The 14240-nt window shown below is 43.2% G+C and overlaps 1 protein-coding gene and 1 pseudogene across 3 annotated transcripts in view; both read left to right on the top strand.

The window, feature by feature from the left end:
* fam189a2 (family with sequence similarity 189 member A2) overlaps positions 1-14240 on the top strand; it is a 101034-nt gene that overhangs the window by 50427 nt on the left and 36367 nt on the right. For all 3 annotated transcript variants that reach the window (XM_072258100.1, XM_072258099.1, XM_072258101.1), the window contains one exon: positions 11761-11895. In XM_072258100.1, coding sequence (XP_072114201.1) covers positions 11761-11895 — 135 coding nt within the window. The remainder of the gene's footprint in view (positions 1-11760; positions 11896-14240) is intronic.
* Positions 1674-8176, top strand: LOC140197715 (beta-crystallin B1 pseudogene; annotated as a pseudogene).

Below are 14240 nucleotides of genomic sequence, written 5' to 3' on the forward strand. Positions count from 1 at the left end.
GCAGCCAGTGAGCAGCTGTCCTCCCAAGTCTCTCAGCCTGGCAGACAGACTCGCCGACAGCAACTGCCCCACAGGAAAAAAAATAAGAGAAATGTTCTCGGCTCCAGATATAACTGGGGTGGAAAGCCCACAGAGGATGTAAGTCATTGAGTGAGCAGTGCAGTGTTTCAGGCTGAAGAACTTGCCTTTCTACCCCTCCTCGGTTTATCCCAAGTACTTACAAACATTAAAGCCTTGTCACCGTTTTAATGTGGAGATGTGGCACAGCAAGTTCAAAGGCAACAATCCGGTAATTGAACAGACCGTGTGTTTTGTGACACTGATTGACAGGGAAATGCTATCCAGGACATCAGTGTAACTTCCTTGCCCCTTTTTCAAAAACAATACCCATGGAATCTTTGACATGCACCATTAATTTAATAACGATAAACCTGGTAGCTGTTTAATAGAAGACATTTGCCTGGGTATACTCAAGACCTCCAGTGTGGACAACTTTGGATGCAGTGTGTTCATTGAACACAGACTGGTCGATCTCAGGGCTGGAAAATCAGCCATGATTTTGATGAATGGTGCAGTGGGCGCAAAGAACCAAATGGCCTCCTCCTGCCATGATATACTGTCATCTTAGCTGTTGAGTGGATTGTGCGATAAGAATCTTGATTGAATATGTCAAAATAAACACAGAATGTCGTAAATATGTTTAGAAATTAATCCGTATAGGTACGTCTCAGAGAAAGGCTTTTCAGCCTATCCCCTCCACACTAACAATCAGCTGCCCAAGGTATATTAATCCAACTTGACAACTTATATCTTGCTTGTAACTACTGCCTGCATATCTCTGATCTCTGCCAGCTCTATTACACTGAGAACTTTAGTCTCTAGCACACCAACGTTATATTCTCTCCACAAAGTTTCTAAAAGAGAATAGGGTAAGCATGTGAAGAATCTGCAGGGCAGTGGAGAAAGAGTGGAGAGTGGAGTTGAATAGAAGGCTCTCCAGGGCATTGGAACTGAAAGGTCATGTTCAATGCTGAAGAAAACGGTCTGAAGCACATTGGTCCAATTGCCTGCATGAAAGACCCTTCCATAAATGCAAATTCAAACTGTTCCTCCAGTGTAACCGGTGCTGATGCAATCTTCCACTTTAAGATAAGTTCTGTGTAATCCTCTTCCCTCTCCATTCTTTTCCCTTGGACCATTTTGTTTATTTGTGTTTTTTTTTGTTGAGAAACAGGCAGAATAGGCCCTTCCAGCTGTTCAAGCCACGCCACCCAGCAATCCCCTGATCTAATCCTAGCCTAATTATGGGACAATTTACAAGGACCAATTAATCTACCAACTGGTGTGTCTTTGGACTGTGGGAGGAAACCAGACCACCCGGAGGAAATCCACACGGTCATGGGGAGAACGTACAAAACTCCCAACAGGCGGCAGCAGGAATTGAACCAGGTTGCTGGTACTGTGAAGCGTTATGCTAACCACTACCCTACCGTGCTGCCCTTTATGCATCATGAAACAGTATTCTCACCCCATGATCTCCTGTCCATAAAATTTAGCAGATGGGAGTGTGGGGGCATGTGCGAGCTGTGTGGAAAATGTTGCCCCTTTGTTCCTGGAAACTGACCTGCATACAGTTTGGCATTTTTTTTTTTTTTTTTACATTCCAGGCAGTAACTTACATCCCTGTGGAAAAAGACTGGGAGAAGGAAGCCACCTACAGCACCATTTTGCGCATTTAAAATGCTGTTGTCAAGTCATAGAGATATAAAGCACAGAAACAGGATCTTTGGCTCATTTTGTCCACGTTCAATCAAGGTGCTTTCCTGATCCAGTCATGTTCACCACCATTTGGCCCGTGTTTCTTCAAACATGTCCGTGAACCTCAAATGATATAGTTGTACCTGCCTGTACCACTTCCTTTGGCAGCTCTTTCTATATACCCTCCATGTGGAAAAGTTTTCCCTTCAAGTCCCATTTAAGTCTTTCTCTTCTCATCTTAAGCCTATGCTCTCTAGTTCCATTCCCCTTCCTCAGGGAAAGGACTGTGACCATCTTATCTGTGTCTCTCATGATTTTGTATACCTCTATAAGGTCATTGTTCATCCTCCTTTACTCCAGAGGGGATAAAGTCCTGTCTATCCAGTCTCTTATGAATCGAACCCTTGTCAAAAGCCTTGTTGGAAATGTGTCTTGCAAGCAACAACATGATAATCCCCTTTAATGTTATTGATCGAGAGAAAGCTCTCAGGCAGTGAATAGTGAGAGCCCTGCCCTTTGGTGAAGTAAATACCCGGTGATGTTGCAAGGACATGACTGGGGATGAACCCAAGTGTAAGACACAGGTGCTGAGGGAGAGTCGTGAGGCGTTAGCACCGTCATGAACGGGCAACCAGCGTCCAGGAGAGTCTTTACACAGAGACAAGGGTCACGTAGAGTATCCAGAAAACGATGCGGAACTTAGAACTGACAGTTCTCAGGAATCAGGAAACAGAGTTTACTCACACCAGGATCGGCCAACAAACTGGCAGCTCCTTGTTGTGATCACAGGGTCTTTATCCTGTATTTTCTGATGGAAAGCAGGTGTGCGTAGTTAGTGGAACTGGGGAATGGTTGGAAATTCAACGAGGAGATTGAGGCCCAATTCCTAAGGTAACTGGCAAGGTGGGGGATTGTCAGAAGGGACCATGACAGGTGATCTTTAATGAAAGTCAGGAAAACTACATCTGTGGAAACTTCTGAAACAAAAATGCTGGAAACGCTCAGTAGGTCGGACAGCATTTGTGGAGAGTAAAATGGAAGACCCTTTGTCAGCACTGAGTAGGAGAGGAAAGGGCCAGTTAGTATTAGGTTACAGAGAAGGCATGAGAGGAGATGGATAGTACAAAGGAAATATCTGTAATAGGATATGCTGGGTCAGATGGATGAATTGTGATGGTGGTAGCTTCACTTGTTTGTGTGTGTTATGTTGATTACAGTGGAACTGGTCATGGTATATACCCAACTGGTCAGATTACACTAAAGGAGGGAGTAAAACCGATGCAGTATGACTTGTAGCAGAAGTGGCCAGTTGTGATGTATATGGAGAAAGTGATTTGGCTAAAATTAGAGAACACAATATGAATTCCAGAAGGCTACAACATGCTGAGACAGAAGATGGGGTGCTGTTTCTTATGTTTGTGCTGTGACAGTACAGGTTGGAGAGGGATAGAGAATTAAAGTGGCAGATAGGACGCTTTATCCTCATCTTTAGCCTTAGTCGGTTTCCTAATCCAAAAGTTGGCTCCTCTTTTACTGCAGCACACCCTCAGTTCTGCACGAGAGCATTAGCTTCGATTTTTGTGCTTGGTCTTGGGAACTCAGAGGAAGGTGTGCTACCCACTGGACTTGGCTAACGCCTAACAGTGGAAACCACTGCCAATCACAAAGAGAATTTCTAAACTTATTTCATGGGGACAGTTGGAGCTGGACAGGGAATGGAATTTTCATCAAATTGGATATGTTCAAATAAGCAAAAGTGAGATATAATCTGTAGTAGTGGTTTTATTGATCATTGTCACTGCCAATAATCCTGGCCCACTTGAAGCTGGCATTCAAAGTTATTCAACTAATTAATGTAATTGTAACCATTATAATGATGGTTCATTTAATAGTGATTTGTAATTTAATCACTGAATGTTTCTAGGGCAAACAACTGCTAGTAATTAATTCATAGAAAGATGTAGCACAGTGATGCTTTTCAACCCATCTTGTTGATGTTCTGCTCCTTAAACACTCTTGCTCTGTAGTCCTGCGTTATTTTTACTTCAAGCATCTATTTAAATCCTTCATGTATTTTCTATTAACTTCATTCCTCCTGCCTTTCCAGGCACTGAACACTAGATCACATGAATGACCTTAATCGGACAGGCAATCTGTTCCTTGCCACATTGTGTTGGTGGGAGCTTTCTGTGTACAGATGATTGGATTGGATTTGTTTGTTACTGTCACGTGTGCTGAGATGCTGTGAAAAGCTTTTGTTTGCAAGACATCTCGGCAGATCATGTCATAATTAAATAAATTGAATTGGTAAATAGAATAGCAGAATGGAGTGTGCAGGTGGATGAATGTAGTGCAAAGGTCACAATGAGGTAGGTTGGGAGATGAAGATTTCATCTTTATTGAATGAAAGGTCCCTTCAGGAGTCTGAATACAAAGGGGTGGAAACTGTTCTTGAGCCTGCTGGTACACGTTCTCAAGCATCTGTATCTTCTGCCCAATTGAAGGAGGGAGAAGAGAGAATGACCAGGGCGAGAGGAATCCTTGATCATGTTGGCCGCATTCCTGAGACCATGGGAAGTGTAGATGGAGTCAGCAGCAGGGAGGCTGGTTTGCATGATGGACTGGACTGCACTTAAACTCTCTGCAATTTCTTGCAGTTTTAGACAGAGCAATCGCCATACCAAGCTGGGATGCATCTGAATAGGATGCTTTCTGTGATGCATCTGTAAAAATCGGTGAGATTCATTGGGAACATGCCAAATTTCCTTTACCTTTTGAGGAAGTAGAGATGTTGTTCTGCTTTCTTGGCCATAGTGTTAACCTGACTGGACGAGGATAATTTGTTTAGCAACTACAATTCAACAATGAGCCTGTTTTAAAAAGCTTCATGCTGAGTTTCTGCGCAGAATCATTAATTTCTTAACTCCTTAACTGCTTTAAATTTCTGTGTGTTAACATGCTGGATGACCTATTCTAGGCATAGCACATAGATACAATCTTCAGGAAGGCACACCAGCATCTTTACCAAGTTAAAGAGGTTTGGTATGTCATTGAACACTAACAAATTTTTACAGATGCACCATTGAAAGTATTCTGACTGATTGATTCATGGCCTGGTTCAGCAAGCCAAATGTGCAGAAACATAACTAGATGTAAAGGGTAGTGAACCTCGGCCCAATGCAACACAGGCACCATCAAAAATATCTAATGAGGTCCTGCCTCAGGAAGGTAGCATCCATCATTAAAGACCCACACCATGAAGCCATGCAATCTTCTAACAGTTACTGTCAGGCAGGGGGTACAGAAGCTTAAAATCCATCTAGGCAAGTTCAAAAACAGCTGCTTCCCTTCAGCCAGCCTGCGTAATTCAGAGGAGCTAGACTACGACCACTTTGCACAGAAATGGACTATATTTTGTTCTAGTTGTGTTATTATTTGTATATATTATTTGTTTAATTTACAGTGCCTTGAAAGAGTATTCAGTCCCCACAACTTTCACATTTTACTGTCACGATTTCTATATGTAAAATACGTTAAAGTAGGATTTTTTTGAGCTTGTCTACAAAACCTGCATTATGTTAAATCAAAAGAAAAATTCCAAAACTTGTCAACAATTTACTAAAAATTAAAAACCAAATTTGTGAGGTTGTAATTTCTGTGCTAATTTTTCTCAGAAGCAATACTGTTTATTACCTGACTCATCTAATTTGTTGATGTGGAAAATTGGAGGTTTAGCTGTTTTTTATGAATTCATAAGAATATGTATCCCCTCCCTCTGTAAGGTCCAACAGTATGGTATATTTTCAACAGATCAAACCAAAATGAAGACAAAAGAGCATTCAGGACAAGTCAGGGAAATGATTATGAAGATGCACAAATCTGGGGAAGGGTAAAGACTATCTCAAAGGTACCGAACTTACCTCAGAGTTCAGTGCAGTCCATCTTGAAAAGGTGGAATAATATGAAACTGCAGTCACACTGCCTAGATCAGGCTCCCCTTCTAAACTTGTCACCAGAGAAGAATGGCACTTGTAAGAGAGGCTACTGTGATGCCAACAGTCACGGTGAGTGAGCTGCAGAAGTCAGTGGCTGCAACTGGAAAGAAGTTCATGGCTCCACAATCTCTAAGGCTCTTCACAAAAAGGGTATTTATGGAAGAGTGGCAAGCCCTGGCTTTAAAAAAAATATATCCTTCCTCTTAAAGACCTTGCAAAACATCACTTAAAAGATACCGTAAAGATGTGGAAGAACGTCTTGTGGTCAGATGAGACTAAAGTGGAATTTTTTGTCTTAACACTAAGCAGTACATATGGCGTAAATCTGATACTGCACATCAGGCAGATAAGGCTATCCCTACTGGAAAGTATGGTGGAGTTAGCATCGTGTTATGGAGACGCTTTTCAGCAGCAGGGACTGAAAATCTGGAATGGATTGATGGTGAGATTAATGCAGCTAAGCAGAGAGAGAGATCCTGGATAAAAACCTGCTAGCCTCTGCCAGAAAGCTTAAACTGGGGAGGAAGTTTGTCTTTCAACAGGACAACAAATCATAACATATTGCCAGAGCAACCAAGGAACGGCTTCAAATGGAGAAAATTTCTGTCCTTGACTGAACCAGTATGAGTCCTGACCTTAACATGATCAAACATCCCTGACAAGATCTCAAGATTGCTTTGCAACTAACTTGGCATAGCTTGAGCGATTTTGCAAGGAGGAATAGGCAAAGCTAATAGAGATTTATCTCAAAAAACTACTGGTTGTAAGAGCTGCAAGAGGTGGTTCAACTAAGTAGTGAGCAAAAGGGATGAATACTTTTGAACTGCTGACATTTCAGGTTTTCAATTTTTAGTTTTCCATGCTTTACAATGTTCCCTTTTTTTTTGGGCTCTACTATGAAAAAAGGAACGTGATTCACAAACAAAATTCTCAGTTAAATTGATCGAATTCCCTGGTTTTATCCAGGATCTCTCTCTACTTAGCTCATTTATGTGAACGAAGGGTTGGGGCCTGAATATTTTTACAAGACACTGTATGCTTTTGTGATTATTGTGTCTCTAATGCTATGTACCTGTGATACTGGTGCTGCAACTAAGTTTTTCAATGCAGCAAATGACAATAAACTTGACTTGCAGTGCAAGTCACTGTAAGCAAGTGCTGTCTTATCTGGAAGTAGGTACAGGTTCTGTGATCGCTGTGGAAGGTTGGGACCCATGTGATTTTAACTCGTGTTCCCAGAATAATGCCTGGTGCATTGAATTAGTACAAAACCACGTACTGCTGACACACTCATTTTCTCACATTCCCCATCACGTGCACACCCTCCTGACAGCTAGCGTTTTAATTGTGTCGGATCTGTCGAGTCTGCACTCCCTCTGTGCCTGCATAATCCCCACTGGGCTGAGAGCCCTGTATAAAAGGGGTGGCCAAGTGCTGCCGATCACCACTGCAGCCTCCCAGAGCAGATATGTCAGAGATGGCGAGTCAGAGCTCCCCGGTATCTGAGAGGAAGAGCCACCAGCCTAAGAAACTTGAGGGGTGGATGGGCTCCTACGGGCTGTTCGTCTACGAGCGGGAGAACTTCCAGGGCCGGTGCCAGGAGTTTACCGGCGGGTGCACGAACCTCTGCGAAGCCGGGTTTGACCGGGTGGGATCTATCCGTGTCGAGTCTGGCCCCTGGGTGGCCTACGAGCTGTCCAACTTCTCGGGGGAGATGTTTGTCCTGGAGAAGGGGGAGTACCCTCGCTGGGACTCCTGGTCCAACAGCCACCAGAACTACTACATCATGTCCTTCAGGCCCGTGTCCATGGAGTCAGAGCAGCACAAGATCTGCCTGTACGAGATGGCCGAATACAAGGGGCGCAAGATGGAGATTGTGGACAACGACCTTCCCAGCCTCTTCACCTACGGCTTCACGGATCGCGTGGGCAGTGCCACTGTGACCTGTGGCACCTGGGTGGGCTACCAGTACCCGGGCTACCGTGGCTACCAGTACTTGCTGGAGAGGAATGAATACAGGCACTGGAACCAATGGGGTGGTCGGCAGCCACAGATTCAGTCCATCCGCCGCATCCGTGATGGACAGTGGCACAGGGCCGGCTGTTTCAACTAGAGTATCCTCAGTGAAGACTGGAGCCAACGGGCCTGACCACATGCACAATGAGTGAGCGCAAGGTCGTGTGGTGCAGAGCAGTGAAAGACGGAGCATTTCTTCATGATCAACGCTCACCAGAGAGTTAAAATGTAAGACTTATTCAGTGGCAGAATTTGCTCCAGTGTTGAAAGCATCTTTGCAATGACAAATAAATTCACTTTAATGGCACTAAAAGAAGTTTCCTCTATGTTTTTTGACTTGTCTTTGTTACTTTCATGTATTACTGTTCTCATGCACTTTGGACTTTTCTCTCTCCTCTCTCCCTCCCTCTCTCTCCTCTCTCCCTCCCTCCCTCTCTCTCCCTCCCTCTCTCTCCCTCCCTCTCTCTCCCTCCCTCTCTCTCCCTCCCTCTCTCTCCCTCCCTCTCTCTCCCTCCCTCTCTCTCCCTCCCTCTCTCTCCCTCCCTCTCTCTCCCTCCCTCTCTCTCTCTCTCTCTCTCCCTCCCTCCCTCTCTCTCTCCCTCCCTCCCTCCCTCCCTCTCTCTCTCTCTCTCCCTCCCTCTCTCTCCTCCCCCCTCTGGAAAATTGAAGTTGTCTTGAAAGGCCCACACCCTTGCACTACCTACGTTCTTACTCTGTACGGTCCAGTCCCACTTTCCCTTTGCGCACTGACCTACACCAGCTCCTGATGAAGTAAGACCTCAATTTGCATTTTCTTACTCTTGATTTAAAACCCCCTTTCTATCTGAAACACTTTCTCTAGAAATCTCTGAACTCCCTGAAAACTCTGAAATCAAACCCAAGTTTAAACTATCTTCAGCTGCAAACTGTCTTCTGGAATTCCTTTCCCAAACCTTTTTCTTTATTCTGACATTCTCTACCTTCAAAATGCTTATCAAAGCTCTCTCTCCTTGACCAAAGTTTCGATTACTGTCCTAACTAGCATGGATAGAGCTTTGGTTGATTGGCAGAAGACAAAGAGTGGGAATAAAGGGAGATTTTTCTGGTTGGCTGTCGGTGGCTACTGGTGTTACACAGAGGCCTGTGATGGAACCGCTTCTTTTTACGATATATGTCAATGGGTGATGGAATTGAGGGCTTTGTGGCCAAGTTTGCAGACGATGTAAAGATAGGCAGGTAGTTTTGAGAAAGTACAGAGGGTACAGAACGACTTAGGCAGGTTAGGAGAATGGGCAAAGAAGTGGTAGATGGAATACAGTGTCGGGAAGTGTACGATCATGCACTTTGGTAGAGGAAATAAAAGTGTAGACTATTTTCTAAATGGAGAGAAAGTTCAAAAATCTGATATGCAAAAGGACTTGGGACTCCTTGCGCAGGATTCCCTAAAGGCTAATTTGCAGGGTGAAGACGCCAAATGCAATGTTAGCATTCATTTTGAGAGGACTAGTATATAAAGGCAAGGATATAATGTTGAGGCTTTAACACTGGTGAGGCCTCACTTAGAGTATCATAAGCAGTTTTGGGCCCCTCGTCTAAAAAAAGGATGTGCTGACATTGGAGATGGTTCAAGGGAGTTCCATGGAAATTATTTGGGATTGAAAGGATTGTCATATGAGGAGTGTTTGATGGCTCTGGGTCTGTACTCAGATGGTTCAATTAATATCGGAGACTGTAGCCAGTATACAACCTGAAATTCTTACTCTTCACAGAAATCGATGAAACAAGATAAAAACATCAGGACCCCAAAGTCCCCCTCCTCTCTTCCTATCACACAACCTGGAATTCAGAAGAATGAGTGGGGAGGGGGGGAGTCTTGTTGAAACCCATTGAATGTTGAAAGGCCTCGATAGAGTGGATGTGGAGAATGGTGGGGGAGTCTAAGACCAGAGGATACAGCCTCAGAGTAGAGGGACATTCATTTAGAATGGAGATGAGGTGAAATTTCTTTAGCCAGAGAGTGGTGAATCTGTGGAATTTGTTGCCACAGACAACTGTGGAGGCCAAGTCATCGGGTATATTGAAGGTAGAGGTTGATAGATTCTTGATTAGTCAGGGCCTGAAAAGATACAGGGAGAAGGCAGGAGACTTGGGCTGAGAGGGAGATGACAGAGCAAACTCGATGGTCCAAATGGCCTAATTCTGCTCCTAGGTCTTATGGTCTAATACCTCCTATGTGCCTTTGTGACATCTTCTGTTTGGTGATGCCCTGATGAAGGGGCCTTAGAACATTTTCCTACATAAAGGTTGCAAAAGGAATAGGATTTGTTTTCTTTCCATCACAGTTCCGGATGTTTATAGTTTTGCATTATTTAAATAATGATAACATTGTGGCAAAGCAGCCCATAGACATAGCACTTTGTGAAAGGCGCACAAGACCCTCTATTGCTTCTAGGTTAGAGCTTTGATCAAGGTGACAGCTGAACTTAGTCTTGAATGTTAAAGCTCATTTCTCACTGAGCACTCCTGTGCATGGAGTAATAGTTCAAGAAGGACTGGATAGGAAAGACATGTTTCAATCAGTAGAGAGGGTGTGCATTTAAAACAATAGAAACGTTGAAAGGAGTTGAGGAGAATGCTGTCCTCATGCCCAGAGGTGCTGGCAGTCTGGAACTTGCTGCATTAAGGTCTGTGTATATTGAAACCCTCAGTATATTGAATGAACTGCAGGGCTATGGGCCAAGTGCTGGGAATTAGGACTAGTTTCAATAGTTCTTACTTTGCTGGTATCAATTTGATGTGCTGAATAGCATTCTATGACTAAGTTCTGTGACAGAGCTGGTAATTCCGGTGGTGGTTCTGACAACCTCAGGGTGACCCAAAGTGCTTCACAGCCAATGAAATGATCACTGTTGTAATATGGGAACTACAGCACCTATCTGCACATGGGAAGGTCCAAAATGCTGACGTGATAATGGGCTGATCACCTGTTTTATTAATGTTGATTTCAAGGCTGAGAGTATGAAAGAATAATAAATAATTATCCTATTCATGCAAATGGGGATCTTTTATGTCCACCTGATGGCTCTCTGTGTCTACCTTCACAAGGCATCCAAAAAACAGCAGCTCCAATCTCTCAGAACTGCACAGAAAGTGTCAGCCTTGAGTTTCATACTCAGATTTGTGTAGGGAGATGAAGTCATTGCTTTTGACTTGGAGGTAAAATGGTGACTGACTGAGCTGCAGATGCTAGTATGAAATTCCTCAGCCACACTTAAAAGATGTTGGTTAACAGTTTCAATTTGCCCATTAGAATTAAACTTGAAAACAAAAATGAGCCATCTTTATCCTTTGAGAGTGGGGCACACTAGAGCAGGTGACTTGAATCTGTCCCTTCCCAAGATATTGATGCAGGTGATTTAAAAGTACAAACTCTGTGAATGTCAACTGCATTTGAGAATGATTTATTGGGAAAAAAACAGTAACTTGGTCCTTTTCTTAAGACCCATCCGTTCATCACAACTTTTGTGATAATTATTAGCCAAACGTATGGGAGAATCCATTTATATGCATGCTTAAAAATCACTTATAGACATGTATGTATGAGAACAGCAGGGCCTTGATGTAGCATCTCATCCAGTGGGTACCAATTCCAACAGTGTGGCTCCCCCACCATACTGCATTGCACTGTGGGTTAAGATTTTTGGGCTTACATTTTGGATTTGAGACTTGAGTTCAGAATCATATGTTGCAGTGACAAGAATGCCATCTGTCAGGGGAAACTCCCTTGGTCTTCCCAAGATAAGACCCTTTGAATCCTTTACATCACCCCTGAAGGATCAGCATCAGGAAATGTTGATGCTGTAAGTCAACAACAGATTGAAGTTGGATATGCGTCACATATTTAGTTGCAAACAGAAATTCTTATTGTCCGATGCATTCATTACTTGTTGAGGTTTGGCGTTCAGTTAAGCTAGAACTTCGATCTAATGTATTTTTCTTTTTGTACTTGCAGGTCAAGATTATTGAGGGTAGCAGTTGCTTCTGCTGCGAAGACAGCCAGGCAACGAAATGCAGCAGTAAGAAGGAAATATTGATATTATATCCAGTTCTCTCCGTGACATGTGACACTGTTCGCCTTGTGCTTAAGGTATAGTTCATGCATCACCTGCTTGTAAAACTATGGCATGTGGCTGGAAAATCCTTCACTGAGCTCCAGCTTGACCAATTAACAAGCCTGAATCTTCCAGAGCAATTGAATCCAGAAATTGAAAAGCTAAAACAGCTGATGCAGGCATTTCAACCAGAATGCCTCAGGATGTGATTGATACCTCCCTTGTGGCCTAGACAAGATTGTACATCTATAGAGGAACTGTGATCCCAGAAATCTCTCTCAGATGAGTAAAGGGCTTGAGTAGCTAGACAAAGAGAATAAAGAGACAAGGCCTATGCAAGGCTGGTCTCTTACTTATATAATCCAATGACTATAAGCACAAGCCTACCCAGGGCTGTGTTCTTTAACACCGCCTGTTCTCACTTTTTACAAGTGACTGTACCTCCACAGACAAATTCATTCAAGTCCTAAAGTTCACAGATGACATGACTGTAGTTGGTTTTGTTGTAACTGTGAACTAAGTCAGCAGGGAGACACGGCTGGTAGATATAAAATTATTTATTTGGGACACACACAAGCTGACAGCCTTTGGGGTCACGAGAGAATGAGAGAGAGAGAGAGAGACTCCCCTACCCAACATTACAGAACATTTTTATATGTTAAAGAACAAAGGCAACAGGACAATTTCTGTAGTTACAATGCCCTCATAATGCTGCTTTTGAGTTGCATGTAATTTTTAATAACTCCTGCGTCTTCCCACCAATGCACCTAAAATGAGTACGAATTACAAGTCGTATTCATGCAATGGAGTGTTGAGTGCATTCATGCATATGCAGACATATATCAGTCAATTGGGTATTTCCTGATCTTCAATTTACTGTTCTGAACTGTATTTAAATTCATTCTACAATCCATATTCAGGTTTAGATCTGAAGGTTCATTGCTGTTGAGGTTAATATTTGTTATATACCCTAACTCCAGAATATGTTCTAACAGTCTCATCTCTAATAATAATGTTATACTGCTATCAAAAAGAGTGAGACTGCCTGGTAGCATGGTGTGTTCCTAACAACTTGCTGCTTAATGTTATAAAGACAGCAGAAATGAAGATTGACTTTCGCCGACAACCTCCTACGTGCGCCCCCCCCCCCCCCAGAAATTAATGGTCAGGCTGTGTCTGTGATCGAGTCATTCAGATTCCGGGGGCCACCATGACTAATACACTGAATTGGGACAAGCATGTTACGTTCATCTGTAGAAAAGCCCAGCAGAGATTGTTCTTCCTACACCAGTGTGGGAAACTTAACATCTCAGGGCGTATCCCAGTGAGTTTTTACTCACATTGTGAGTACATTGTGACCACTTATATCACTGTTTAGTTTCCTGCCACCTCCTCCCTCTCCAAGTCCAGGTTGTAGCGAGTGGTGCACACAGCAGAGAAGATCATTGGCTGTGACATTAAAAGAGCTGTCTATCGCCAGAGCAATGAAAAGAGCTGGAGAAGTTACCGCTAACTCCTCCCACCCTAGCAGACACCCATTCACCAAATTGCCCTCAGGGATGTGCTACAAGTCCATCACCACCAGGGCTACACATCATCTTCTTTCCCGTAGCTACCCAGCTTCTCAACAAAACTCACACAGGTGTGATACCCTCACTGTCCCTGCAAAACATCCATAAAATGCTTTCCTTGTTCCGTTGATAATTATTGAGTCTGTTTATATGCTCACATTTATTTAAGTTTGATTATTGACATTTACACATATGACCATACTGCTAATTGTTGATTTCTCGTGGTTGTTTGCACTATTGTCTTGTAAAGTGTTGTTGCTACTGTGTTCTCTGTTGTGGTATTGTCCTGTTTTCTATGTTTGGCACCGAATCACAATCCATTCTGGTATGTTTTGTATACTGGCAATAAAGTGATTCTTTAACTATGTCATCTGTTGACTGGATGAGGGGATGTATCAGAATTAGAGCCATGCCATTCAGAAGCAATGTAGGCAAGCATTTTGTAACCCAAAGTAGAGTGGATATCTGGCACACCTTCCTCTAAATAGTTTCTTGAAGCTGGATTGTATGCCCCATGAAGGACAGATTTTCATTTAAATGGAAACCTGCTATTTATTTTAACAAATCTCATAGAACAGTGCATCTGCAAACTTATTAACTCGCCCTTCCACTTCCTAATCTAACTAATTTATAGAAATCACAAAGAGCAGGGGTCCCGGAACAGAACCCTGAGGAACACCACTAGGACTTCCAGGAAGAATACACTCCACCTACTACCACCCTCTGCCTTCTGTGGGCAGCCAATTCTGAATCCAAGCTGCCAAGTCTCCCTGGACCCTTTCTGAAGGGTCTCAACTTTCTGAATGAGT

This window comes from Mobula birostris, chromosome 5 (genome assembly GCF_030028105.1).
Source record: "Mobula birostris isolate sMobBir1 chromosome 5, sMobBir1.hap1, whole genome shotgun sequence".
NCBI lineage: Eukaryota > Metazoa > Chordata > Chondrichthyes > Myliobatiformes > Myliobatidae > Mobula > Mobula birostris.